This window comes from Megascapheus bottae, chromosome 15 (assembly GCF_031878675.1).
Source record: "Megascapheus bottae isolate mThoBot1 chromosome 15, mThoBot2.hap1, whole genome shotgun sequence".
Lineage (NCBI taxonomy): Eukaryota > Metazoa > Chordata > Mammalia > Rodentia > Geomyidae > Megascapheus > Megascapheus bottae.
This window is the reverse complement of record NC_143523.1, coordinates 19,552,669-19,577,011: the sequence shown is the minus strand read 5'-3', so window position 1 is coordinate 19,577,011 and position 24,343 is coordinate 19,552,669. Positions and strand designations below refer to the sequence as shown.

Sequence of the window (24,343 nt, the reverse complement as noted above, 5' to 3'; positions counted from 1 at the left end):
TGCTGAGTCAGCTGACTTGGAGACTCAGCGGGGAGCTGTGATTGTTCTACTGTGGGCCTTAAGCTATCCTGTGTGGTGTTAGATCATTTTGCTGAGCTATACTCTTGAGAGTTGCACTTGTCCTGACATAATGCCCTTGTTTTCTTTAAGGCCATCCTTGCATTCATTGATACAGAAAATGTTTTTGTTAAGCTATGGGTCCTGATTCATAGAATTTTTAATTTCCTAAAGAGTTCCATGTTTATTTCCTTGTCTTACTCAGGCATTAATTCCTTTAATAAAATATGAATAGGCATTTACCACATTCTAACAAGGTTTAGGCACAGGAACATAACAATGAAAAAGAATTTTTTTAATCTACCTCACAGTGCTTACATCCTGATGAAGGAAACAGTAAAACTAACTGATGGTATGGAATAGAGAGAAGGTGATTGTTGGAAACCAGATATTCAGGTCTCTGTTCAGATAGGTACATGCTAGCCTTCTAATAAATATCTAATTGTTTGGTAATATATCCATTGTTGTTTTAATCTATGAAGAGTTTGTAGGTTCAAGGTAGTGACAAGTATGACAGTACCCACCCAACTATTTCTACCAGGTTCCCATGTGATACAAAGTTGTTGCATGACTGACAGCTCAGAAAATACATATTAGTGTTGGTTATATACCACCCATTGTGACATATCATTGGCTAGTTAATATGTATGTACATATATATATGTATATATATATGTAAGCAAATGGTTACCTACCCAGTGAACTGTAATTTTTGTAAAAGGCAAAACTGCCCAAAAAGATAAAACTTCTAGGGCCGGGAGTTTGGCCTAGTGGTAGAGTGCTTGCCTAGCATGCACGAAGACCCGGGTTCAATTCCTCGGTACCCCACATACATAGCAAAAAGCTAGAAGTGGTGCTGAGGCTCAAGTGGTAGAGCTCTAGCCTTGAGAAAGTCCAAGGACAGTGCTCAAGCCCTGAGCCCAAGCCCAGGACTGGCAAAAAAAAAAAAAAAAAAAAAAAGATAAAACTTCTATCAACTAATGACATTCCCATAGTGTCTGACAGAAGTTTAGCTCATAATGAAAAGAGTTATTGAATCGCCATTATTGAAAAGTTCTCTTGATAACATTTGATCATAGGCTATTATAAAACATAACAACAAAAGAAAGTAACTTGATGGTAGTCTTCTTTAACTCTTGAGATAAGGTGCTGCTCTGTTGCTCAGGTTGGCTTCAAACTTGAGTTCCTCCTATATCATGATGCCTGGCTCTCAAAATCTTTTTTTAATCTATAAAACAAGAACCCCATTGCCAATCTGATTCTCCCAACAGGAATAAATCTGTGCATCTGAAATAGAACATAAGGATTAAAACTTGGAATTTTCTGGGTGTGTATGTGGTCTTTTTGTCCTCTTTAAAATAAAGAATATGTCTTTCTATTATCTTTTTTTTTTTTTGCCAGTCCTGGGCTTGAGCTCAGGGCCTGAGCCCTGTCCTTGGACTTTCTCAAGGCTAGAGCTCTACCACTTGAGCCTCAGCACCACTTCCGGCTTTTCTATATATGTGGTACTGAGGAATCGAACCCAGGTCTTCATGCATGCTAGGCAAGCACTTTAACCACTAGGCCAAACTCCTGGTCCCTTTTCTATTATCTTTTTAAATAAACATATGAGTTATAATTTTAAATAGAAATTTACTCTTATATGAATTATGTGAGCAGATGTAATTTCAATTCAGAGAGTTTTAAAACAATTTGCTAACTCCTACTTCTAGGATCATAAACATTTTTGTCAAAATAAAACATGAAAAATTGGATTCCAACTTAATACTGCTTTAAAAAATATAAATAAGGCAAATATATGTAGGAATACTTGAGTTTATAATAGAGATTTCTATTTAATAAGTAAATTAAAAAAGGAAATTGGACCTTTGAGATAAAATTGATAAATCTTGTATCCAATTTCTGCCCATATGACATCTGCCTTTGATTTTCCCCACTCCACAATGGGACATGTTTTTAATGCCTTAAATAAATCATGTAATTTTCTTGGGTCTGGTTTTAAGCCTATAATGTGTCCTTCTAGCATTAGCTGCAGGAAAGATAAGGAATGGGCTGATTTCATGTTTGCAGTCTTATAAAAGTCTCAGCTTACCAGTTTGCAAGTCTCTTGCATAGACTAAGCCATTACTGCTCGCTTTGCCCTTGTACTCAAGTCACAAGGAATAACATGCAAAGACAGGAATGAAATCAAGACACTGAGTTCTATTTTTCATTATGCTCTCATTCAACGGCTAGCAATTAATCTTTTACCAATGTCTCTTACCTTATTTACCTATAAGACAAAAAGGTAAATTACGGGAAATTAATTTCTAACCTAAATAAAAAGTACATTCCTTTATGAACATCCCCAGTGTGATGTAGAGTTGTCAATTTCTAACATTAAATTTCTGACTAAAAAATAAAATGGCTGCTGGGCACGGTGGCTCAAACCTGTAATCCTAGCTACTCAGGAGGCTGAGATATGAGGATCGCAATTTAAAGCCATCCCAGGCACTAAAGAATGTGAGACTCTTATCTCCAATTAACCACCAGAAAATGGGAAAAGGGATTGTGGCTCAGAGGTAGGACAGTAGCCTTGAGTTGAAGAGCTCAGGGAAAATGTCCAGAGTTCAAGCCCCCTGACTGACTTTAAAAAAATAGTTAACACATATGGAGAGGGAAAATATCCTATGAAGATATCTATTCTTATGTGAATTTTATTTATTTATTTATTTATTTATTTATTTATTTATTTATTTTGCCAATTTTAGCTTTGAGCTCAGGGCCTGAGCACTGTCCGTGGTCTTTCTCAAGGATAGAGCTCTACCACTTGAGCCTCAGCACCACTTCTGGAGTTTTTCTATATTTGTGGTACCGAGGAATCGAACCTGGGTCTTCGTGCATGCTAGGTAAGCACTCTACCACTAGGCCAAACTTCCAGCCTTATGTGAATTTTTTTTTTTTTTTTTTTTTTTTTTTTTTGCCAGTCCTGGGCTTGAGCTCAAGGCCTGAGGACTGTCCTTGGATTTTTCTCAAGGCTAGAACTTTACCACTTGAGCCTCAGCACCATTTCTGGCTTTTTCTAAGTATGTGGTACCAAGGAATCGAGCCCGGGTCTTCGTGCATGCTAGGCAAGCACGCTACCACTAGGCCAAACTCCTGGCTGTGAATTTTTTCTTTAATGGTAATTTTATGTGTGTTTAAAGGAGTTTGTCATAGCACTTTCCGAAATGTCAAGAACAACTTGCCCAAATCTTCAATGTTTTATGCATAACTTATCATGTTAGTACAAAACATGAGAGGCAAGGCTCTTATAGAAATTTATGGCAGCAAAATAGACTTGGGGACACTCAAAAATTGGGTGTTCTAAGCAACAACTAGCAAACAAGGGTGTCAACCTTGGTGGCTCATCTGATTTTACTTTGCTGCCCCCTTGTGGTTGAATGTGGTCACCTTTCCAAGGCTATGCTCTACACTACAAATTAATCATTTTCTATAACTCAAAAAGGAAAATCAGTGGCATCTGTTAGAGAAATATTGAGGGTTGAGCCTGTTCTTCTACTTCTTAAATAGATTTTTCTTAAAAAACCAATCATCACATTGGATTGGACTTTTAACATTTTTTTTAAACTTCATTCTCTGCAGTGTTTTTGTTTTTGTTTTGGTTTGTTTTTTTCCAGTCATGGGGCTTGAACTGTGGACCTGGGCACTGTCTCTGAGCAATTCAGCTCACAGCCAGCACTCTACCACTTGTGCCACAGCACTACTTCCAGTTTTCTGGTGATCAACTGGAGATAAAAGTCTCACGGACTTTAGTGTCTGGGCTGGCTTTGAACTGCAATCCTCACATCTTGGCCTCCTGTGTAACTAGGATTACAGACATGAGCCACTGGCACCAGCCCCTCTGCAGTCTTTTGAAGCATCTGCTTAAGTTTAACATGAACATCAGCATAATTCAGACCCATAGGCACAAAGAACAATGCTCTTTCCTGTAGGGACTTGTCCCACTACTCTGCCTGGTCCTCCTACTCAACATCCCACAGCACAGAGTTATCACTGTGCCCTCACTGATTATGCCTTATCAGGCTACTTTCTTGCTCTGGCTCTTCTTGCTAACTTCCCACCCAGCATCTTGACCTGATGCTTCCTGGCCCCTTCCCTTCAGGGGTCCAAAGCTTGAATCACACCTGGGCTTCCCATTCCTTCCATTATCTTCCAGTCTTCCAAACTCAAAACTCTTTGTTACTTGTCTCCTCTGTAGCTAACATGTACATCTTGTACTCTCTATCATCAATGGCTCATAAACCATCAACTGAGGTCACACTTCCCAGACCTCCCTCGTTAGGCCAAGAACTCCATCACTTACCCTGAAAGTTTCTGCCTCCTCACCTACGAGCCCAGCAATGGCAGACAGGGGCAGCACAGGCCCATAGATGGGATCCTTGGACAATGAAGTGGGGAAAAGTATATCTATTTCATTAAAAAATGTCCCATCTTCTAGAGGTAGTTTTACTGACCTGGAATAAAAAGAGACATTTAAAAAAACTGGATTAATAGAAACTAATCACCGGCACAATAGCTGCATATTAGTGCTATACAAGGTTGTGTTGCAATGTAAAAACCACATGGTAGGTCTTAGAATATGTCTGAATAGTACACATTGTGAAAAGGTGTAAGTTAGGTGTACAAGGATGATCAGATTGTTCTAGGCAGGAATTTGTGAAGCTGAATGTTGGTGGGGGTCAGGCAGACAATGTGGGGGATGAGGATTGTAACTAACCATTATGTAACCAATCATTAACCAAAAGCTAAAGTTGGCAGGTACCACCTACCAAGAGGGTTTTAGATGTGAGAATTTCCGTTCCAAAATTTTAAGTTAATACTAGTATTTGGATTATTTATAAGAATTGTCTCCAGCTTTAAAGGTTCACAAGTCAAGTCAGTAAGAACCTATTTGAATTGCCAACCATTGTTCTAGTAATTATAGACCTAGAAAGATGTTGTATCTTAGAATGAGCTGTATGTATGTATATATGTGCATGTACAAATCTGCTTCATCTTATTAAATTAACCCCTCTCCCGCTACATGAATGCAACCATTTGCATGTTCACATTGCAATTTTGCAGTAACAAAATCTCCTACTTTGGTTTTAAATAATGCTCCTGGTTGCTTCTTTCAATGGTCCACACGCTCACAGAACTTGAACTTGATAAGCAAAGCTGGTGCCAGTTCATGGGGTTGAAAGACATCTGGCTCACATCCATGCCAAGCTGTGATTTCTTGCACAAGATGACATTTAATTCCCAGTTCCTTAGAGGAAAATAGCATTTAAAGGGAGATGAATGAGTTAAATTTTATGGTGCTGTGGTGTGAATATTTATATAACTGAGATAATTTACATAGATTGGGGCATATTTATGATACAATTTCTAGAATTTATTATATGAACATCATATTTATATATATTCTAAGAAACAGAATAGTTTATATATATTTAAATTTACTCTGTCAAATGCTGTACAAAAAGACCATTTTTTTGTCGGTTGTGCAGCTTGAACTCTGGGCTTGTGCACTGGCCCTGAACTCTTCAGCTCAAGGATACAGCCCTGCACCTGGGCCTGGGTGTTGTCCCTCAGCTCTTCAGCTGCAGGCTATCCCTTGAGTCACAGTGCCACTTCCAATTTTCTAGTGGTTAATTAGAGATAAGAGTCTCAGGGTCTTTAGTGTCAGGCTGGCTTTGAACTGCAATGCTCGGATCTCAGCCTCCTGAGTAGCTAGGATTACAGGTGTGAGCCACAGCACCCGGCACAAAAGGCCATTTTATCCTCCTTATTCAACTGGAATTCAGACAAAGCTAGAAAATAGAATATATTATTACATTTTCTAAAAAGTACATGTTTAAATTTAAATCTCTAAGTGCTATGCTAAAGTGCTCCATATGGATCTGAGTTTCCTGTACTCAGTCATATCAATTGTTTATTTGCTGAGATTCCTTCTTAAACAATTTCAACAGGTTTCCATACTCTATTTTCATACAGGTCAATTAAGCTCAGCCCACTCGCATTCTTTGTGGGCCCTCTTTCCCTGAGCCCAACTCTTCCATCCGAGGCAGGGTCTTCTCAAAGCTAGCGCTCTACCACTTGAGACACAGCAACACTACTGGCTTTTGCTGTGTAAGTAGTGCCAAGGAACCTGAACCCAGGGCTTTGGGCATACTCGGCAAGCACTCTATATTAACGCCCCTTACAAGGCCTCTCCTTTTTTTTTTTCTTTTTCTTTTTTTTTTTTTTTTGTCGGTTGTGGGGCTTGAATTGTGACCCTGAGTTTCAAGCCCCAGGACTGACCAAAAAAATTAATTAAAAAATGTTTTTAAGTGCCGGGAGTTTGGCCTAGTGGTAGAGTGCTTGCCTAGCATGCATGAAGACCTGGGTTTGACTCCTTGGTACCACATACTTAGAAAAACCCATAAGTGGAGTTGAGGGTCAACTGGAAGAGTTCTAGTCTTGAGAAAAATCCAAGGATAGTGCCCAGGCCCTGAGCTCAAGCCTGGGACTGGCAAAAAAACAAAAGTTTTTTAAAAAGGAGACATTAGGAGAAGGGACCATATACACAAGTGAAATACCATGTGAAGCTGAAGATACAGACAATGGATGGAGCCGCTTATGGGCCAAGAACAGCAAAGGTTTCCCACTCGCCTACACAAGGCACCAACCCCCTAATCCCCGGATCTTGGAATTCTAGTCTTCAGACCTGAGGACAATGATTTTCTATTGTTGAAGTCATTTACACTTTTGATGACAGATCTAGCAAAATTATGCAGGTTATCTACTTAAACATTACCTTCCCAAGGGGAAAAATGAGACAATTGGAGGGAGTGGGGGGAGGGGAAGGGGTATCAATGTTCAAGAAGTAATGCACCAGTGACCCGACAAAAGTAACTGTAACCCCCTACACCTCACCCAGACAATAAACTACAATAAAACAAACAAACAACAACAAAAAATACAATATCCACATTACTTTCCCTGCCCAAGAAACACTTCCTGATGACCACACTGCACCTAAATTAGATGAGGCACACCTGTTCCATGCTCCCTTTGTGTCACAGGTCACTAAAAGGTTGTAAAGAACTCAGAACCCTCCAGGTTTGAATCCTAACCAGCCACTCACCAACTACATATATTTGGGCAAGTAGTTTAGAAGAACAGAAAGAAAACCTTGAAGGAGGGAAGAATTGTGTTACATCAGTTTCTCATATTATATTGAAAAATACTTCCCAATAAACCCTTCAAAACAAAAAAAATGGACTTTGTATCTTGTATTGGTCCCTGCCTGATTTTTATAGAACAAACAAATACACATTGTAGCACAAAGAACATTGCTTCTGAACCTCTGACTTAAATATGCAAAACCTGGTTCTTAAAGTAACTGATGTACAAGGACATTCATTTCTAGGATACTTTGTAGTTTTCTTTAATAAAACAAATTCCTCCCTGCAGAGGTTTATATCACAGACAGACACGCGTGGATGCAACAGTGAAGCTGGCCTGCACTGATCAGAGCTGTGTCTAATTCACAGAAATTCCCTACCAAGCTGGCAAGTATGGGATACAGTTCCAATGTTTTTAAACTCAATTACTGCAGGGTGTCCATAACTCACACCTGTAATCCTAGCTACTCAGGAGGCTGAGATCTGAGGATCGCAGTTCAAAGCTATCCCGGACCTGAAAAGTTTGTGAGACTCTTATCTCTAATTAGACACCAGAAAACCAGAAGTGGCCCTGTGGCTCAAGTGGAGAGTGCTAGCCTTGAGCTGAAGAGTGCAGAGACAGAGCCCAGGCCCTGGGTTCAAGCCCCATGATGGACAAATTTTTAAAAAATTGCTTTGATATTCTAATACAGTGGCCATCTTAATGTCAACGTTAAGAAGGCATGCTGACAACTCACAAGAACCATTAATTTCCAGAAAGGATGAAACCCTATGAACTTATCATTGTATTTGTTACTTGTATTCTTTCCTTACTGGGAAGGAAGCATTACATCATGTTCATAAAAATACAAAGATAAACTGGTCACTGGTGGCTCACATCTGTAATTCTAGATACTCAGGAGGCTGAAAACTGAAAATCATGGTCAGAAGCCAGCCTGGACAGGAAAGCCCAGGAGATTCATCTCTAATCAATTAATCCTCCAAAAGGCAGAAGTATATCTGTAGCTCAAGTGGCAGTGACTTGGTCTTTTCTCTTTTTTTTTTTTAAGTCTGAGACTGGAACTTTAACTTGGTACCTGATGCTTTCACTCATTAGCTAGTGTTCTACTGACTGAGCCACACCTCTAATCCTCTAAAACGTGTGCAAGTGAGTATGTGTAGGAGTCCTGTGGCTTGGTACTCCCTGAGCTTTTTTGCTCCGGTCTAATGTTTTACCACTTGAGCTACAGTTATACTTCCAAGAGTTTGTCTTATGCTAAAAAATAAATAAAATATAGAAAAAGCTCAAGGATAGTGCTCAGACCCTAGGTTCAAGAATCTAGGACCACTCCACCAAAACAAATAAAGCAAAAGACAATAATGTAGTTCTCGAGTGTGTGTGTGTGTGTGTGTGTGTGTGTGTGTGTGTGTGTGTGAGTGTGCGGTGATACTGAGGCTTGAAATCAGGGCTCAGTGCTCTTGCTTGGCTTCTCTGCTCAATGCTGGCACTTTCATCACTTGAACCACACCTCCACTTTTGATTTTTTTCTGGTTAGTTGGAGATCAGAGTCATGGATTTTTCTGCTTGGGCTGACTTCAAGCCCAGATTCTCAGATCTCAGCTTCCCAGCACCCATCTGCATATAGTTATTGCCCTGCCAAACTGTATACCTAACTGAAATAACTGTATTAATCATTACTGTTTCTATTATTCTTTATTTCATATTTTTATCAAACCCAGAGGGTAAGATTCAAATGGAAAGCAGGAAAACGATTGCTGTAGGATGCTGGAACTTACCAGAGAGCCAGTTCAAATTCTGGGAGAGAAGAGTAACTAGCCAGGTAGGTACCACAATAACTGAATGAAAGCAAAGTATAATCCAGAAGAATGTTTCCTAAAATATAAAGTCCATCACATGAGTTTGATTATCATATTCAGATTCACTACATAGCCTTACAGTTTATTCTCCTTTTCTAGTGATTTCCAGGTAATTCTAAACCTCTTAATTATCAGAGTAAAAGATCTCTTGTTTAGACTTCTAAGTCTACATAGAAAGCCAAGATCCAAGTTAAGATCCATTTTCTTTCTTTTTCTTCGTCTTTTTTTTTTTTTTTTTTTTTTTTTGTAGGTCATGGGGCTTGAACTCCGGCCTGGGCACTGTCCCTGAGCTCTTCAGCTCAAGGCTACTGCCCTACCCCTGGGCCTGGGCTAAAATCCATTTTTGAAAAGATAGTACAATGAATTAAGACTATTAGACACTGTCTCTAAACTTCATTGCAACACAGAGAATAATGTGCACAATAAGTATCCCAGCATGGTTTAAGATGACCCTAGAACCATAAAATATCTTGTAAGCACATAACGTTGTAATTACAATTAGTTAAACTTCAAGGTCTTTGGACAACTGTTATAATTGTAGGTTATCTCCTTGTTTTAGCCCTAGGTTATTCCTGGCCCTTAGTTTAACATCTTTGACTTCCTGAGATTATAGAAGGCCTGTCTGTAATTCTAGCTACTCAAGAGGCTGAGATCTGAGGATCAGAGTTTGAACGCATCCCAGGTAGGAAAGTCTGGAAAATTCTTTTCTCCAGTTAACTACTAAGAACCTGAAAGTGGAACTGTAGCTCAAATGGTAGGGTCACAGACATAAACAAAAAAGCTAAAGGACTCGGAACCTGGTCCTGAATTCCAACCTCAGTATTGGCGCAAACAAAAAAGCTAAAGGACAAGAGGCCTGGTCCAGAGTTCAAACCTTAATGTGACCACACACACACACACACACATACACACTTCATTTTAACAGACTATAATGTAGCCCTAACGCGACTCAGTTATTGGGTATCCTAAACAAAGGCAGAAATAATAATTTTTTTTAACAGCTCTTTTTTTTTTTTTTTTTTGCCAGTCCTGTGCTTGAGCTCAGGGCCTGAGCACTGTCCTTGGACTTTCTCAAGGCTAGAGCTCTACCACTTGAGCCTCAGCACCATTTCCGGCTTTTTTTCTATGTATATGGTACCGAGGAATCGAACCCAGGTCTTCATGCATGCTAGGCAAGCACTGTACCACTAGGCCAAACTCCCGGCCCCATAGAATGATTTTTCTATCCTTGCTATATGTATTTTTCCCTCCAAAATAGAGTGTTAACATTTTTTTGTCATGAGGCTTGAACTCTTGTCCCTGAGCTCTTCAGCCCTATCCCTTGAGCCATAGTTCTACTTGGTTTTCTGGTGGTTAATTGGGTTTCTGGGCCTTGTACCTAGGGTCATACACATGCTAGAAAAGTGCTCAACCACTGAACTATATCCTTAGCTCTATGTAGTGATTCTGTGTGTGTGTGTGTGTGTGTGTGTGTGTGTGTGTGTGTGTGAAATTTTTTATTTTTCTTGCCATTGTTGGGGTTTGAACTCAGGATGTCCAGCTTATAGATTTGCTTTGAATGACTGGAACTTAAGGCATGCCTCCAGCCCAACACTTTACTGGCCATTTTAGAGGTAGAATCTTGACTTTTCTGTCACAGCTGTCTTTGAACCTTAATCCTCTAGATCTCAGTCTCCTAAATAACTAGGATTATAGGTGTGCGCTACTAGCACCTAGCTCTACATTGTATTTTTGTTCTATTAAATTTATACGTAGTTGAATGTATCAATCATTACAGTTTTTGTTTGGAACGTTCTTCCCCATCTTGAAATCATTTCAACATCTTACCATATTTTCTTCTATTTTTCAAATGGTCTACTTACACCGAACATACAGTATAACATGTACATGTGTATATTTGCATATCACCATCAGTCTTGAACATTAGATACTATCATTATTCCCATTTTGTGGGTAACTGAAAGGTTCAGACTTGTCATTATAAGTTATACAAACATCAATTCACCCAGATTTTCTTTTTTTTTTTTTGTGGGTCATGGGCTTAAACTCTGGGCCTGGGCACTGTCCCTGAGCTCTTCAGCTCAAGACTACCGCCCTACCCTTGAGCAAAGCCCCATTTCCCATTTTTTAGAGGTTAATTGAGAGTCTCGGGTCTTTTTGTGCCTGGCTAGCTTTAAACCTTGATCCTCAGATCTCAGTTTCCTAAGTAGCTAGGAGTACAGGCGTGAGCCACTGTGCCCAGCTTAGATTTCTTTTTTAATCATTAGGGGGATAAAAAGCATCATTGCTCTGAAAAAGGTCAGTCTCAGCCCAATGATTCTGAGTTTAGTGTGCATGTGAATCATTTGTTAAAATGAAGATTTCTAGCCAGGCATTGGTGGTTCATTCCTATAATTCTAACTAACCAGGAGGCTGAGTGCTGAGGATCATGATTCAAAGGCAGCCTGCAAGACACTTATCTATAAGTAAGCATCACACAGTCAGATGTGGAGCTGTGGCTCAAGTGGTACAGCACCATCTTTTAGCAGAAAAGGCTAAGGAACAGCACCCAGGGCCTGAGTTCATGACCCAGTAACACCCTCCCCCCACACACACATACACAAGCAACACAAGGTGATTCCTATCCTTTTGTCTGGCATAGACATATGTAGAGGGGTTCTATTCTGTTTTGTTTCGCTTGGAGAGGGGCACATATAATGCTCTACAGGCGGTTCTGAAGCTTGTAGAGTCAAGGAAGCCTCCCAAATGGGTAGAATTACAGATGTGTGCCGCCATGCCTGACTTAGTTTCTGCATTTTAAAAGGTAGCATCATCGATACTGGTGGTAAGTGATCCACACTTTTTTTAGGGGGGGGGCAGTCCTGGGGTTTGAACTCAGGGTCTGGGCACTGTCCATGGACACTTTTTGGCCCAAGGCTGCCACTTGAGCCACAGAACCACTTCTGGCTTTTTGTGAGTATGTGGTACTGAGAAATTGAACCTAGGGCTCCTTGGATGCTAGGCGAGCACTCTGCTGCTAGGCCATGCTCCCAGCCTGTTCCACACTTTTGAGTAGCAAGAATCAGCCTATTTAATTAAATTTTCTGTGATCTTTTATTTAAAACAAAAACCTTCAAGCATATAAACCACCTTCATTTATTGGAACTAGATTTGGTCACATCTTGCAACAAAATCAGTTATTGGCAAAGAAGGTGGACCCCCCCCCACACACACACAAGTTACCTTTTAATTTGTTCCTTCTTGTCAATTCAGGAAAGGTGTATATGTGGATAAGGGGTTTTAATTTCCGGTCAGAAAAAGCCACAATTTCATACGGAATATTAGTTGCCACAACTCCCACAATTCCATTTGCACAGGAGAGTAGACTCCTTTTCTTGGTTTCCAGATTAATAAATATTAGGTAATTTCCAGAAGGGTAGCAAATGGTGATATCGTTGACAAACTGAATGTTCTGCTTAGGAAATCCTTGCACCCATCTTTGGGAAAAAATAGATCAGCATCAATATAATACGTTTCATATATTTCACATAGCTCTTGCCTTTTTTTTCTAAACAAAGGGCACCAAAATCTTCTGACAGGTCACCCAAGTCTTGGAAATATGTATGTTCTATTTTCACTCCCTTCCTGTTCCAATCAATTACTAAGATAAATGCATAGGCTAGTTATAAGACCAGTTTGAGTAATAAACTATAGATGTTTAAATATAGGCCTAAATTTGGTAGGTCTAAGATCATTCCTTAGAGAAACAAAATTCTGAGCAAAGCTATAAAAGTCTCAGAGGGATGAATGGGGTCTTATACACTTGAAAATGTGATAAAGACAAAGAGCCTGATTTTAATAGAAAGCAGGACATCTAAAGGCTTGCTTCATCTGTAAAATGTCCTTGTTATTATCATTATTGGTGCAGATACCAGAGCTTGAAGTCAAGACCTCACACTCTGATTGGCTTTTTCTGTTCAAGGTCTGAATTCTACCACTTAGGTACACCTCTACTTCCTGCTTTTTGTTGGTTAATTGGAAATAAGAGTCTCATGGACTCTTTCCTGCCATGGGCCGGTGGCCAACCACAACCCTCAGAACACAGCCTTCCAAGTAGCTAGGAGGAGGAGGGGGGAGGGGGAGGGGGGAGGGAGGAGGGGGAAGGGGGAAGAGGGAGGAGGGAAAGGGGGAAGAAGGAGGGGGGAAGGGGAAAGAGGGAGGAGGCAGAGGAGGACGGGGGGGAGGAAGGGGAGATGATGGTGAGAGACTGGAGACGGGTTATGGAGGAGGGGGGGACAGGGGAGGAGGGGGAGGGGGAGGAGGGGGGAGGAGGAGGAGGAGGAGGAGGAGGGGGAGGAGGAGGAGAAGGAGATGATGAGTGCCTGGAGACCGGTTACGAAGGAGAGGGGGACAGGGGGGAGGAGAAGAAGGAGATGAGTGACTGGAGACTGGTCACAGAAAAGGGGCGGGGGGGGGGGAGGCAGGGTGGCCACCCAGGGAAGGCCTGTTCGGGGGACGCGAGCGCGGGTCTACAGCTGGGGAGGAGCAGAGGGGCGGGGGGCGGGGGGCCCAGACCCCCGGGAGAGGCGGGGCCGCGGCCGCCGCACCTCACGGACAGGGCCGCGCCCTGGTGGGAGGCCTCCTCACGCTCCCGAGTTTGCGCCATCCGTCGCGGTTCTCTCAGCCGGGCGGCAGGCAGGCGACGAGGGCCCCCGCTCCGGTCTGTTACGACGTCTCCACCGCCCCGTCGGCGGGACCCTGGACGCCGCCGGTGTTTACTCGCGTATCCAGGAGACCGCAACCCCCGCGCCCATTGGCTCTGCCTTTGGGCGGCTCGCTGCCCGTCCCTCCCTCAACTCAAGCGGATTGGTCAACAACTTCCAGCCCTCAGCCAATGGGAAACCCGAAGCGAAGCGAAGGGCGGACTCTTCCAACCCTCATCCAATTGGCTGGCCCATCCATAACAAGTAATTGCAATATTAAAAAAGTATTAATTAAACTTCCCCAAGGGCTGGCCAGACCAAACACTGTTCAACGCCACATACGCAACATTTCACTTAAGCTTCCTTCCTGTACCCCATCCATCTATTTTCATAAAAAAATACATGTATCCTCAGCATGGAGTTTTACCTATTGAATATTGAATAGCTAATACGTTGAATAATTAACGTTCTATATTGAATAAATTATTCAAAACTTAAATAACAAATGTTATATTGAATGCCCTTGGCTTTCTGAGTTTACTGGGGTTTTCATTACTGGGGTTTTCATTTTTCCCCGGTTAGTATAATGTTGGCCATAGGTTTGCCGTGTATACCCTTCAGGCATGTTTCTTCTATTCCTGCTTTCTTGAGAGCTTTTATTATGCAGGGATGTTCAATCCTGTCAGAGGTTTGGTTCTGGATCTATTGAGATGATCTTGAGACTTTTGTCCTTTATGGGTTGTAGCATGCTCATTACTTTGCCTGTGTTGAACCATCTTTGCACTCATGGAATGACACTCAATTGACTATGGTATCGTGCTCTCCGGTTTATGCCAGAGCTCCACTTCTGGATTTTTTTCTTTTTTTGTGTGAGGGAGGGTAGTTTATTTCAGATGAGAGTCTCATGGATTTCCTTGCTTAGGCTGACTCTGGTCCTCAGATCTCAGTGTCTCAGTAGCTGAGATCATAGGCCTAAGCCACTGGCACTTAGCCTGATGTGAATTTTTTTTTTTTTTTTGGCACCAGTCCTGGGTAAACTCAGGGCCTGAGCACTGTCTTGGGGCTCTCTCAAGGCTAGAGCTCTACCACTTGAGCCACAGCACCACTTCTGGCTTTTTCTATATATGTGGTACAGAGGAATTGAACCAGGGTCTTTATGCTGCTAGGCAAGCACTCTACCACTAGGCCACACTTTGAGCCTATGATGTGAAATTTTCATTATGGCCAGCTATAGATTTATAGGCCAAGCTTACATTTGAAAGCCTATTTACATTAAGTCATTAATGTATTAAAACTTTCCTAAAAAGTTTACTTCCTAAAAAGAGTTAAGCAAGGCCCATGTTTTAAAAAAAATAAAGTCATCATTTTTTTCTCATTTAGTATCCACTTCTACTAAGGTAAACTGAAAAAAAATACTTCTACTACACTTACATGCAAAGTAATATTCCAATGCCTTCTATATATTGACTAACTTAATCTTTTCTCAGACTCTACAAGGGAGGTAGAGCCTGGGTTCCCGAAGTCTGGGAAGGGCAGAGGCCCCAGCCCGGCTGTGCAGTCCAGTCTCCAGGCAGGCCACGTCCTGGCGAGCTCCTCCTGGCACCACCGACCCCCTTGATGTAGCCAGGGCTGTCCTAAGAAGCCTGGAGGGCTGAGCCCAGGGCTGGAGTGACTCCGGCGGGGAGGTCCTGCGCCTGGGGCCCCTCCACGCGCGGCGTGTGGGGGCAGCGCGGACCCCGTGATGGATGGCCTGAGATCCTGGGCACAAGCCGGGCTCTCACCTCCAGCGCTGGGAACACGTGTCGGGCAGGGAAGCGGGGAACTTTGGCCTGACCCGGAGTGGGAGGGGGGCCCGGAGATACAAAAGAGGGAGGAGCGGCGTGGGACGTCCGGAATCACCCCGTCCTCGGAGTCCCGCCGACCCGCTCCGTGTGCTCTCCGCGCAGCCATGTCCAAGGAGTCCCAGAGGAGCCTGGGGAAGGGTGAGGCCGGCCCGCCAGCCCGGGGACGGGTGGTGACGGTGCCCCGAGGCTTCCCTAGAGGGGGGACCGGCTGGTGAGGGCTCCGGGGGCGACGGGAGGCTGGGGGCTCCCCACCTCTCCCCGATCGTCACCTCCGCGTCTTCTTCCTGGCAGGCAGCGCGCCCCCGGGGCCCGTCCCCAATGGCCACATCCGCCTCTACAGCATGAGGTTCTGCCCGTTCGCGCAGAGGACCCGGCTGGTCCTGCAGGCCAAGGGCATCCGGTGAGGACCCCCAGCCGGCCGCCAGCGCAGGGGGAGGTCGGACTCTCGGGGGTTTGGGCTGCTGGCTTTGTTTGTAGGAGATAAACGTGTCTGGGTCCCCTGTGGGAAACACGGGTTAGAAGCAGGCAGGTTCCAGCAGTCCCAGACAGTGTTCAAATTACCCAGCCATGCTTGAGGGGAGGGGAGAGGTGGGCTTTGCTTTGTTTGGTTTTTTAACGTTGGTCCTGGGAACACCAGTCCCAGAGCTTTTGTGCCCAAGGTTAGCAATCTACCATTTGAGGAACAGCTTCCCTTCCTGTCCACCCATTTAGGAATTAAAAAAGGGACCTTGCAGGATGGTGAGCCACTGGTTCATGATCACTCTTGGGTTAAAACCACCAAAGACCCACTGATGGTAACTAACTTAGCTCTGCCTCCTGGATTCCTGATATTTATCCTAGTGGCTTCTCTGTCCTTGTCCTACTGTTACTCGTGTGTGTGTGTGTGTGTGTGTGTGTGTGTGTGTGTGTGTGTGTGTGTGTACAGTCTGTCCTCAGCATAGACCCTCAAGAGTTGAGACATATCCCTCCTGGATGTGTACCCAAGGGAGTGTCAGTTGTCTTGTGCACTTCCCAGCAGATTGGCTTATTTCTTTAGTTGGATAAAAGGTGTCTATACTTAGAAAGTTGTCTGTCAACAGTTGGGTTACCCACACTGGGCAAGTCCTTGGCTTTCCTCTGATACCCAGAGTCCAGTGGAACCCCATCCCTCTCCTGACCCTGGGAATCTGTGATACTTAAGGTTGGAGAAGGCTCTGAGTACCTAAGATTACAGGTGTGGGCCACTGGTGCCTGGCAAACACTGTAATATTTGTGGCATTAGTCAGGACTGACATTGCAGTGAGAAGAAATTCAGAATTGTTGTTTTCAAGAGATATTTCATGTACATGGAATGGCAAAGTCCAGGAACAGGGCATGGTTGGGGTCAGGGATAGAAAGTGCCAGGTATGCCACTCTCTCTGGAGCTCTAGGTTAAATGATCAGTCTCACTAGGATAGTCTTGTAAAGGAAAATGGGAAATTATTTCATTATAACATAGTGGAGAAGACCTCCCATGGGGGAAGTAGCACCTTTCAGATAATGGAGTACTTCTGCTGTGTTCATGGACCAGTTTTTAACTTGGAGCCTCAGTACACTGTGCTTGATGAAGCACTGGAACTTTACTACATACTACAACCTGCCCAAGTAATTTTATGTACATACTGGTATCTCTTTTAACTCTTTGGAGCAGGTATGCTGGCCATTGGCTGGAAATGCCCAACTATATCAAAATACGTGTGTACTGAGAGGCTTCTTGATTGAAAAAGAGCACAGCTTACCTTAGTTTTCATTTATTTCAGAAATAATCATTTGACACAGGGAGGTCTTATGGGCTTTTTGTTGTTGTTGTTATGGTTATTGGGCTTTGTTCTATTTCTTGGGTTTTAGGTAGTGGCTAGGTTGTATCTACTATTCAAACTGGCTAGTCAGTTGTTTCCAGGGACTAGGCATTTAAATCCTCAAAGTAAATGTCATAGCTACCACTCTAGATGGGAGATGGGAAAAGAGAAAGTGTCCGTATAGATTACACTTAATCTGTTCTTTTGGACATTAATCCAGCTTTAGTAGTAATACAGCTCAATTTAACAATTATGTGACACTCTGATTTCCTGGGAAGATATAATTACAATGGAAGGGATGGCATGACTCCAGCTGTTTTTTTTCCTTTTTTTTTTTTTTTTGGTTTATTTTGAGGGTTTTTTTTTTTTTTTTGCTGGTCATGGGGCTTGAACTTTGGGCCTGGGCGTTGTCCTTGAGTGCTTCACCTCAAGGCTATCGCCCTAGCCCTTGAACTAAGCACCATTTCTGGTGTCCTGGTGGTTAATTGGAGATAAGAGCATCACAGATTGCTCTGCCAAGCTGGCTTTGAACCATGATCCTCAGATCTCAGCCTCTTGAGTAGCTAGAATTACAGGCATGAGCCACTGGATAGGAGGTTTTTTGTTGTCATTGCTTTTTAATATACATCACTTAAAAAGACCATACCAACACATGAGGATTTAATTTGTAACTATTTTGTGAATGTTTTAAGAAATCATTTCTCACTATCTTTATGAAAACCCAGGCCTTTTTAATTCATAATCTTAATATGAATCAAAGTGAAATAAACTTCACAGTGGAAACAGTTCAATTTCTTACTTCATATGAAAATCTTATGAGATGTCAACACTCTTGTGCTCAATACAACAATTATCCACTGACTTTTAAAGAAACATAGTATAGGGACCGGGAGTTTGGCCTAGTGGTAGAGTGCTTGCCTAGCATGCACGGAGGCCCGGGTTCGATTCCTCAGTACCACATACAAAGTAAAAAGAGGCCAATAGTGGTGCTGAAGCTCAAGTGGTAGAGCTCTAGCCTTGAGAAAGTCCAAGGACAGTGCTCAGGCCCTGAGCTCAAGCCCAGGACTGGCCAAAGAAAAAAAAAGAAACGTAGCATTTCCCCTGAAGGAAGGAGCAAATTCTGCAATATGTGGCAACATATATGGACTTTGAGGACACTGTGCTAGGTGAATCAATCACAATTGAAAGGTAAATGCCTGATTCCATTTACTGGAGGTATCTAAAAGGGTAAATTCTTAAAATAGGAAAGTAATATAGGGAGAATCAAGCATTTGGCTCTTCAAATTGAGGTTTGAGTAACTGAGTGGATGCTTTCTTCAGATATTCAGGCAATGAGCACTTAGGAGATAGAAACAGGAGGATTTTTAAATCCATGGTCATCCTTGTCTCAAATACAGAGGAAAAAAGAGATGATTCTCTTGAATGTGTCTTTCAGGCATGAAGTCGTCAACATCAACCTGAAAAATAAGCCTGAGTGGTTCTTCACAAAGAATCCTTTTGGGCTGGTGCCAGTTCTGGAAAACGGTCAGGGCCAATTAATCTATGAATCTAGCATCACTTGTGAGTACCTGGATGAGGCATACCCTGGGAAGACGCTGCTGCCAGAAGACCCCTATGAGAAAGCGTGCCAAAAGATGACCTTTGAGTTATTTTCTAAGGTGTGTGTCTGTAAGAAATGTCACTCCTATTTGAAAAAGTTTTGTTTCAAACCATTTTAGATTAAAATCTTCCTGCCTCTTCTTTTGCTGGGAGAAAGTCTTGGCCTGATGATCTACTAAGCATCATTGATACATCTGCTCTAATATTACTGTCTTCCAGAACTTGCTGGAGCTCGTCAGTACTCTAAATCTGTGTTCTCAGATGTATCTATATAATATGATACATGTACTGTGTAATATAGACTAAGTGTGAAATAAGTAATAAATATGCTATGACATATAATTGGATGCTCATGTAAACATATATTATGAGGGAAGCAGAAACCACTACATTGTATTGAAAAGGGAACCAATATAAAAGTGACAGGGAGCAGGTACTTAAGTGGGGATGAGGAACCAGGCAACGATGGAAATGTGGACAGAGGATGCCTGGAAACTTTCAGCTCCCATGAGGCAAACCATACTGACATGGATGGGATTTTAGGCTATTCTTCTGGTTTTACAAGTACCTATGAACTTATGTGGAATACAGAAATAGCAGAACACAAAACCACCTCCACCACTGAGATGATTTAGTAATCATCTGACAATCCCCTTAGTCCTTTTGTGTCCCCTTCAAGACAGAACTCAGAGAAATTCTCTTCCCAATCACCTCTGCAGCTGGGCCCAGGCCTGTGACCTGGGCTTTGGCCATAGCCATTCATCCCCTCTGTGTCTAATTAAGATTAAACTTTTTGGCTCAAAGATTCCAGTGACTTCTGTTACCACATCTTAGTTTAAAAATCAGCCCATGGCTTCTGTGAATACAGGGACTAGGTGCAGCCTGTCTTTGTGCAATCGCCTCATACCAGTGCTGTTAGGGCTGTCATGTTTCAATGGAAACAAGCACATGTCCTTAGCCTTAAACTACTCTACTAACAAATTATTCTTTCTAGGTACCACCTTTGGTAGGAAGCTTTATCAGAAGTCAAAATAAAGAAGACCGCACTGGCCTAAAAGAAGACTTACACAAAGAATTCAGCAAGCTAGATCAGGTAATTTTTTTTCCTCTCAGCTTTTATCACAGTAAATGATACTTTATGTTGACTGTTCTTTTCTCCACTTTCTTCATACTCCCGTTTCCCAGTTAAAATTCCTATCGAAGGCTTGAGTGTGATAGCACATGCAGGTAATCTCAGCCACTTGGGAGGAAGAAGTAGGAGGAGGTGTGAGGCTGACCTGGGCAAAAATGCAAAAACTCTATCTGAAAAATAAGGCAAAAAAGGCTGAGGTGTGCTTCAAGTGGTTATAGCGAGTGCAGGCTCTGACTTCAAACTCTAGAACTACCAAAAAGTTAAAAGAGAAAATGCCAAATAAATTTTGAATTTAAAACAAGTTGCCATAAGCTATTCTGCTTATAAATTAGAACTCCCAGAAGAATTCTACCATGAGTTTGTCTTTTTGTAGTTATTTTCAGGATAATATCTTGCTGTGGAACTCCAGCAGGCCTCAAACTCTAGATCTTCCTGCCTTAGTGTCAGATTGCTGGGATTAAGTAGTACACCAACATGTACTGATCATAGACTTGTCTTAAAATTTGGTTGCATTATTTAAACTAACAAGAACTAAAGGAAAATATTATCCACAGTTCTACAATTGGTCACCTGTTGAAACTTGTTACGTATCTACTATAGCTGTAAACATTTTCCCGTCAATCTAGGTATGGTGTTATTGGTATTTTTGATGCTGAGTCATCCTGATGTTACTGGAATAAAACCTACTTAATCTCAGTGAACTTTCATATATATTTGACTATTGTTAACAGTCAAAAGATTTCTGGGTGTTTTCCTAAATGAGACTGAGGATTTCTTGTTCTGATATCATTTATTTGTTCCGCGCAAAGATTACCTAATTTTTTTAAACGGATTGCCTAATTCCTTTATTTTTCTAATCTCCATTTGATAGGTACTGGCTGTTTCTGTAAAACATTTAATGCTGGTATCTTTGCAGATTTTTCATTATCAGATCAATGTTTGGTTGGTTGTTTTTTTTGTTTTTTTGTGTTTTTTTTTACTGGTTACTTGATTGCACACGCCCCCCGGGGGGGTGGAGTTGTATTTCTTGTTGAATCAATTTTGGTAATGTTTCTCCTAGACAATATGGAATCTCAAAAGTAAGATGCACACATATTCTTCCAATGGTGACAAGTTTAGTAGACAGAAGGCTATTATTCCTGTAATTATAAACAACGAATTCCCAATGCAGAATGTTCCATGGGCCCTGAGGAAAACTATAGAGGTGAAGCTTAGTGGTCTACTCTTTTTCCTCTCTTCTTTTAGTATTTTCAAGTTTAACAAAAATGTATTTGGGGGCTGAGAGTTTGGCCTAGTGGCAGAGTTGCTTGCTTAGCATGCACGAAGACCTGGGTTCCATTCCTCAGTACCACATACATAGAAAAAAAGCTGGAAGTGGGGCTATGGGTCAAGTGGTAGAATGCTAACCATGAGGAAAAAGCCCAAGGACAGTGATCAGACCCTGGGTTCAAGTCTCAGGAACGGCCAAAAAAAAAATGTACACACACACACACCACACGCATTGAGGCAACATATCTGCAAGAAACTGAACAATTTGTAATTGCTCTGCAGTATTTTCCAAATCACTGTCTGTCAGTGTGTTCTTTCCAACTGTCACATGTGCAGGAATGGGTGGCTACGTACTGATTAGAGATCCACATGAACACAAGAACCTCCTGGCTGTTGCTGGACACCTCAGAATACCTGTTCATGTGGACCAGGGCAGTGACACTCGCTGGTGCTACCCCCACACTGGTCCTCTTCCCACATGCTCCTGCCATTTTCCTTGATTCCCAGGAATTCTTTCTATAAGTGGTCCTTTGTATCTTACCGGTCCTTTGTGTTATGGAGATCTTGTCCTTCCTTGCTTATTTTATCTTTATCCAATTCCCAGTTTATTTTTACCTATTTATGTTATTTAGTGATAGGTTCTAAAATTGTTTCCAATCAAACAGACAAAAGCCCAGCTGGAATATGTAAGGATAACAGCTTTTGCATATCTCTGGTTCAATTCATTTGTGTTCACCATTTCTAATGGTGATTCTTACTAGATGTACAAGTAAGTTCTGTTATTTAATGTTCAGGTCCTGACTGACAAGAAGACGACTTTCTTTGGTGGAAATTCTATCTCCATGATTGACTATCTCATTTGGCCCTGGTTTGAACGTCTGGAAGTACTGGAACTAACAGAGTGAGACCCTTGAATATTTGGTGCCTAAGGTCGGGCAACGGGCATACTATTGTACATTAAACTTGTTTGTTTTCTGGAGAAAAAGTTGGTATGAATGAAGATAAGCAGGTAGGAGAGTCCTAGGCTATCCAGGGTATCATATTCTTCTGTTCACTACTTCTCCCCCATCCTAGAGGTTTCTGTGAAATGGATGAAAAATGTTTTAAAATTTACTCCTTTTTACTGGTTACAAATTTATTATGCTAAACTCATTTTTTTTTGTCAGCCTTGGGCCTGGACTCTGGGCCTGGGCACTATCCCCGACCTCTTTGGCTCTAGACTACCGCCCTACCCCTTAAGCCACAGCCTAGGGATTAATTGGGGATAAGAGTTGCCCTACCCCTTGAGTCACAGCCTAGTGATTAATTGGAGATAAGAGTCTCACATTCTTTAATTTCTTTAATACCTGGGCTGCCTTTGAACCACAATCCTCAATCTCAGCCTCCTGGGTAGCTAGGATTGCAGGTGTGAGCCTCTGTGCCTGCTAAACATTTTTTTATGTCTTGTTCCAGGATTCTATGACCAGGATTGCTTCCCATTTACTAGTAGGATTTCCAGGTCATTTTTTCAAAACTCCCATGGTATAAGTTTGGCAACCAGTCATCTTGGCTTGCTTCCTTTTTCTTTAAAAAGAAAGTTTGCACATTTCCCCCCACTTGCTCTTGTAGCCCAGGTTGGCCTCAAACTTAAAAGCTCCCTTCCTCAGCTTCCTGAATGCTGGGACGATACAGGTATGGGTTATCACACCCAGTTGGACAAACACTAACTGAACCAAGTCTACCTCACCTGATTCCTCTTCTGTGAAACCAAGATTTCTAGGATACCTTTTAAATGCAATATTCTACGATTACATGCATTTAAAGTAACCTTTACAGAAAGTTAGGGAAAACCATGAAAAAGAGTGATGATGATCCATGGGCACAGTGCCATTTTAGTTACTGTAGCTCACACTGTAATTCTTCTTCCTACAGGTGTGTCTCCCACACTCCCCAACTGAAGCTGTGGATGACAGCCATGAGGAAAGATCCCACAGTTTCAACCATCTCCACTGACCCGAAGATCTATGGAGGCTTCCTCCATCTCTATTTACAGAACAGCCCTGAGGTCTGTGACTATGGACTCTGAAGGGCAACGCCAGTCATAGTGAAGCTCTGTCTGTAATTCTATCACTGACAGAAATAACACTATGATTTCTTTTTACGAAGCATTCTCAATCTCATTAGCTCCTTTCTGCTTTGACATCCTGGCTTCATAGGGGATACTCAAGTAACTTTCTGGGTTTTGTCATAGTCTTTGATGTAACTCCCCCATCCCATCATCTCTCATGAGACCTAGACTTTATTCTAGATGGCTTGACTTCTTTTAGAAAATATTCACTGGGATAGTGCGTGGTCATTTTTTTTTCCTGTCCTGGGGCCTGAACTCAGGGCCTGAGTGCTTGCTGTCTTTGGCCTTTCTCAAGGCTAGAGCTCTACCACTTGAGCCACAGCAGCATTTCTGGCTTTTTACTGTGCATGTGGTACTGAGGAATCGAATCTAGGTCTTCTTCATGCATGCCAGGCAAGCACTCTACCACTAGACCAAACTCCTGGCACACCTGCGTGGTCATTTTAAGAATAAATGTTCTCTCAGATCTTTTGTTTGTTTGTTTGTTTTCTCTTTCGGCTTTTGAATGGGGGCAAGTCTCACTTCCTCATCCTTTCCAACATCAAGTGAATTGCAGGTGGAAATCTCAAGGCTCAGTGGCCAGTGCCCTATTGTTTGGTATCCCAGCCTCCAATCTCCTCACTCTTACTTCCAAATCTCATGCTGGGCATGGGATCATTACCTTACCTATGTAGTTAGTTACTGTGGAGACCACGTTCACTATGTGAGGCTGGACAAGTAAAAGCTCAGTGAGAAATATCAGTGACATGGTGCCTGTGTTTCCACAGCCCAATGGGGATTCAGGCAATT

General features: G+C 42.2%; 2 protein-coding genes across 4 annotated transcripts in view; one reads left to right on the top strand and one right to left on the bottom strand.

The window, feature by feature from the left end:
- Positions 1-13,860, bottom strand: part of Cfap43 (cilia and flagella associated protein 43) — a 72,367-nt gene extending 58,507 nt beyond the window's left edge. For all 3 annotated transcript variants that reach the window (XM_090345942.1, XM_090345943.1, XM_090345944.1), the window contains exons 1-5: positions 13,691-13,860; positions 12,327-12,580; positions 9,024-9,120; positions 5,180-5,347; positions 4,403-4,553 (exon numbers count right to left, since the gene is read on the bottom strand). In XM_090345942.1, the coding sequence (XP_090202068.1) occupies positions 4,403-4,553; positions 5,180-5,347; positions 9,024-9,120; positions 12,327-12,580; positions 13,691-13,749 (729 nt within the window). In that variant the 5' untranslated portion in view covers positions 13,750-13,860. The remainder of the gene's footprint in view (positions 1-4,402; positions 4,554-5,179; positions 5,348-9,023; positions 9,121-12,326; positions 12,581-13,690) is intronic.
- Positions 13,861-15,533: 1,673 nt separating this feature from the next.
- Positions 15,534-24,020, top strand: LOC150053862 (glutathione S-transferase omega-1-like). The gene is made up of 6 exons (XM_090345941.1): positions 15,534-15,768; positions 15,922-16,030; positions 18,883-19,105; positions 20,041-20,139; positions 22,242-22,348; positions 23,359-24,020. Exons 1-6 carry the CDS (start codon positions 15,735-15,737, stop codon positions 23,510-23,512), a joined length of 726 nt encoding a protein of 241 aa, XP_090202067.1. The 5' UTR covers positions 15,534-15,734; the 3' UTR covers positions 23,513-24,020.
- The last annotated feature ends 323 nt before the right edge of the window (positions 24,021-24,343 follow it).

What these genes read in the sequence shown, in the direction of transcription:
- LOC150053862 (XM_090345941.1), top strand. Translation starts at nt 15,735, where the DNA reads ATGTCCAAGGAGTCCCAGAGGAGCCTGGGGAAGG. An exon ending in CTGCAGGCCAAGGGCATCCG is followed by an intron (nt 16,031 to 18,882) that starts GTGAGGACCCCC and finishes TGTGTCTTTCAG; the next exon opens with GCATGAAGTCGTCAACATCA. An exon ending in GAAGTACTGGAACTAACAGA is followed by an intron (nt 22,349 to 23,358) that starts GTGAGACCCTTG and finishes TTCTTCCTACAG; the next exon opens with GTGTGTCTCCCACACTCCCC.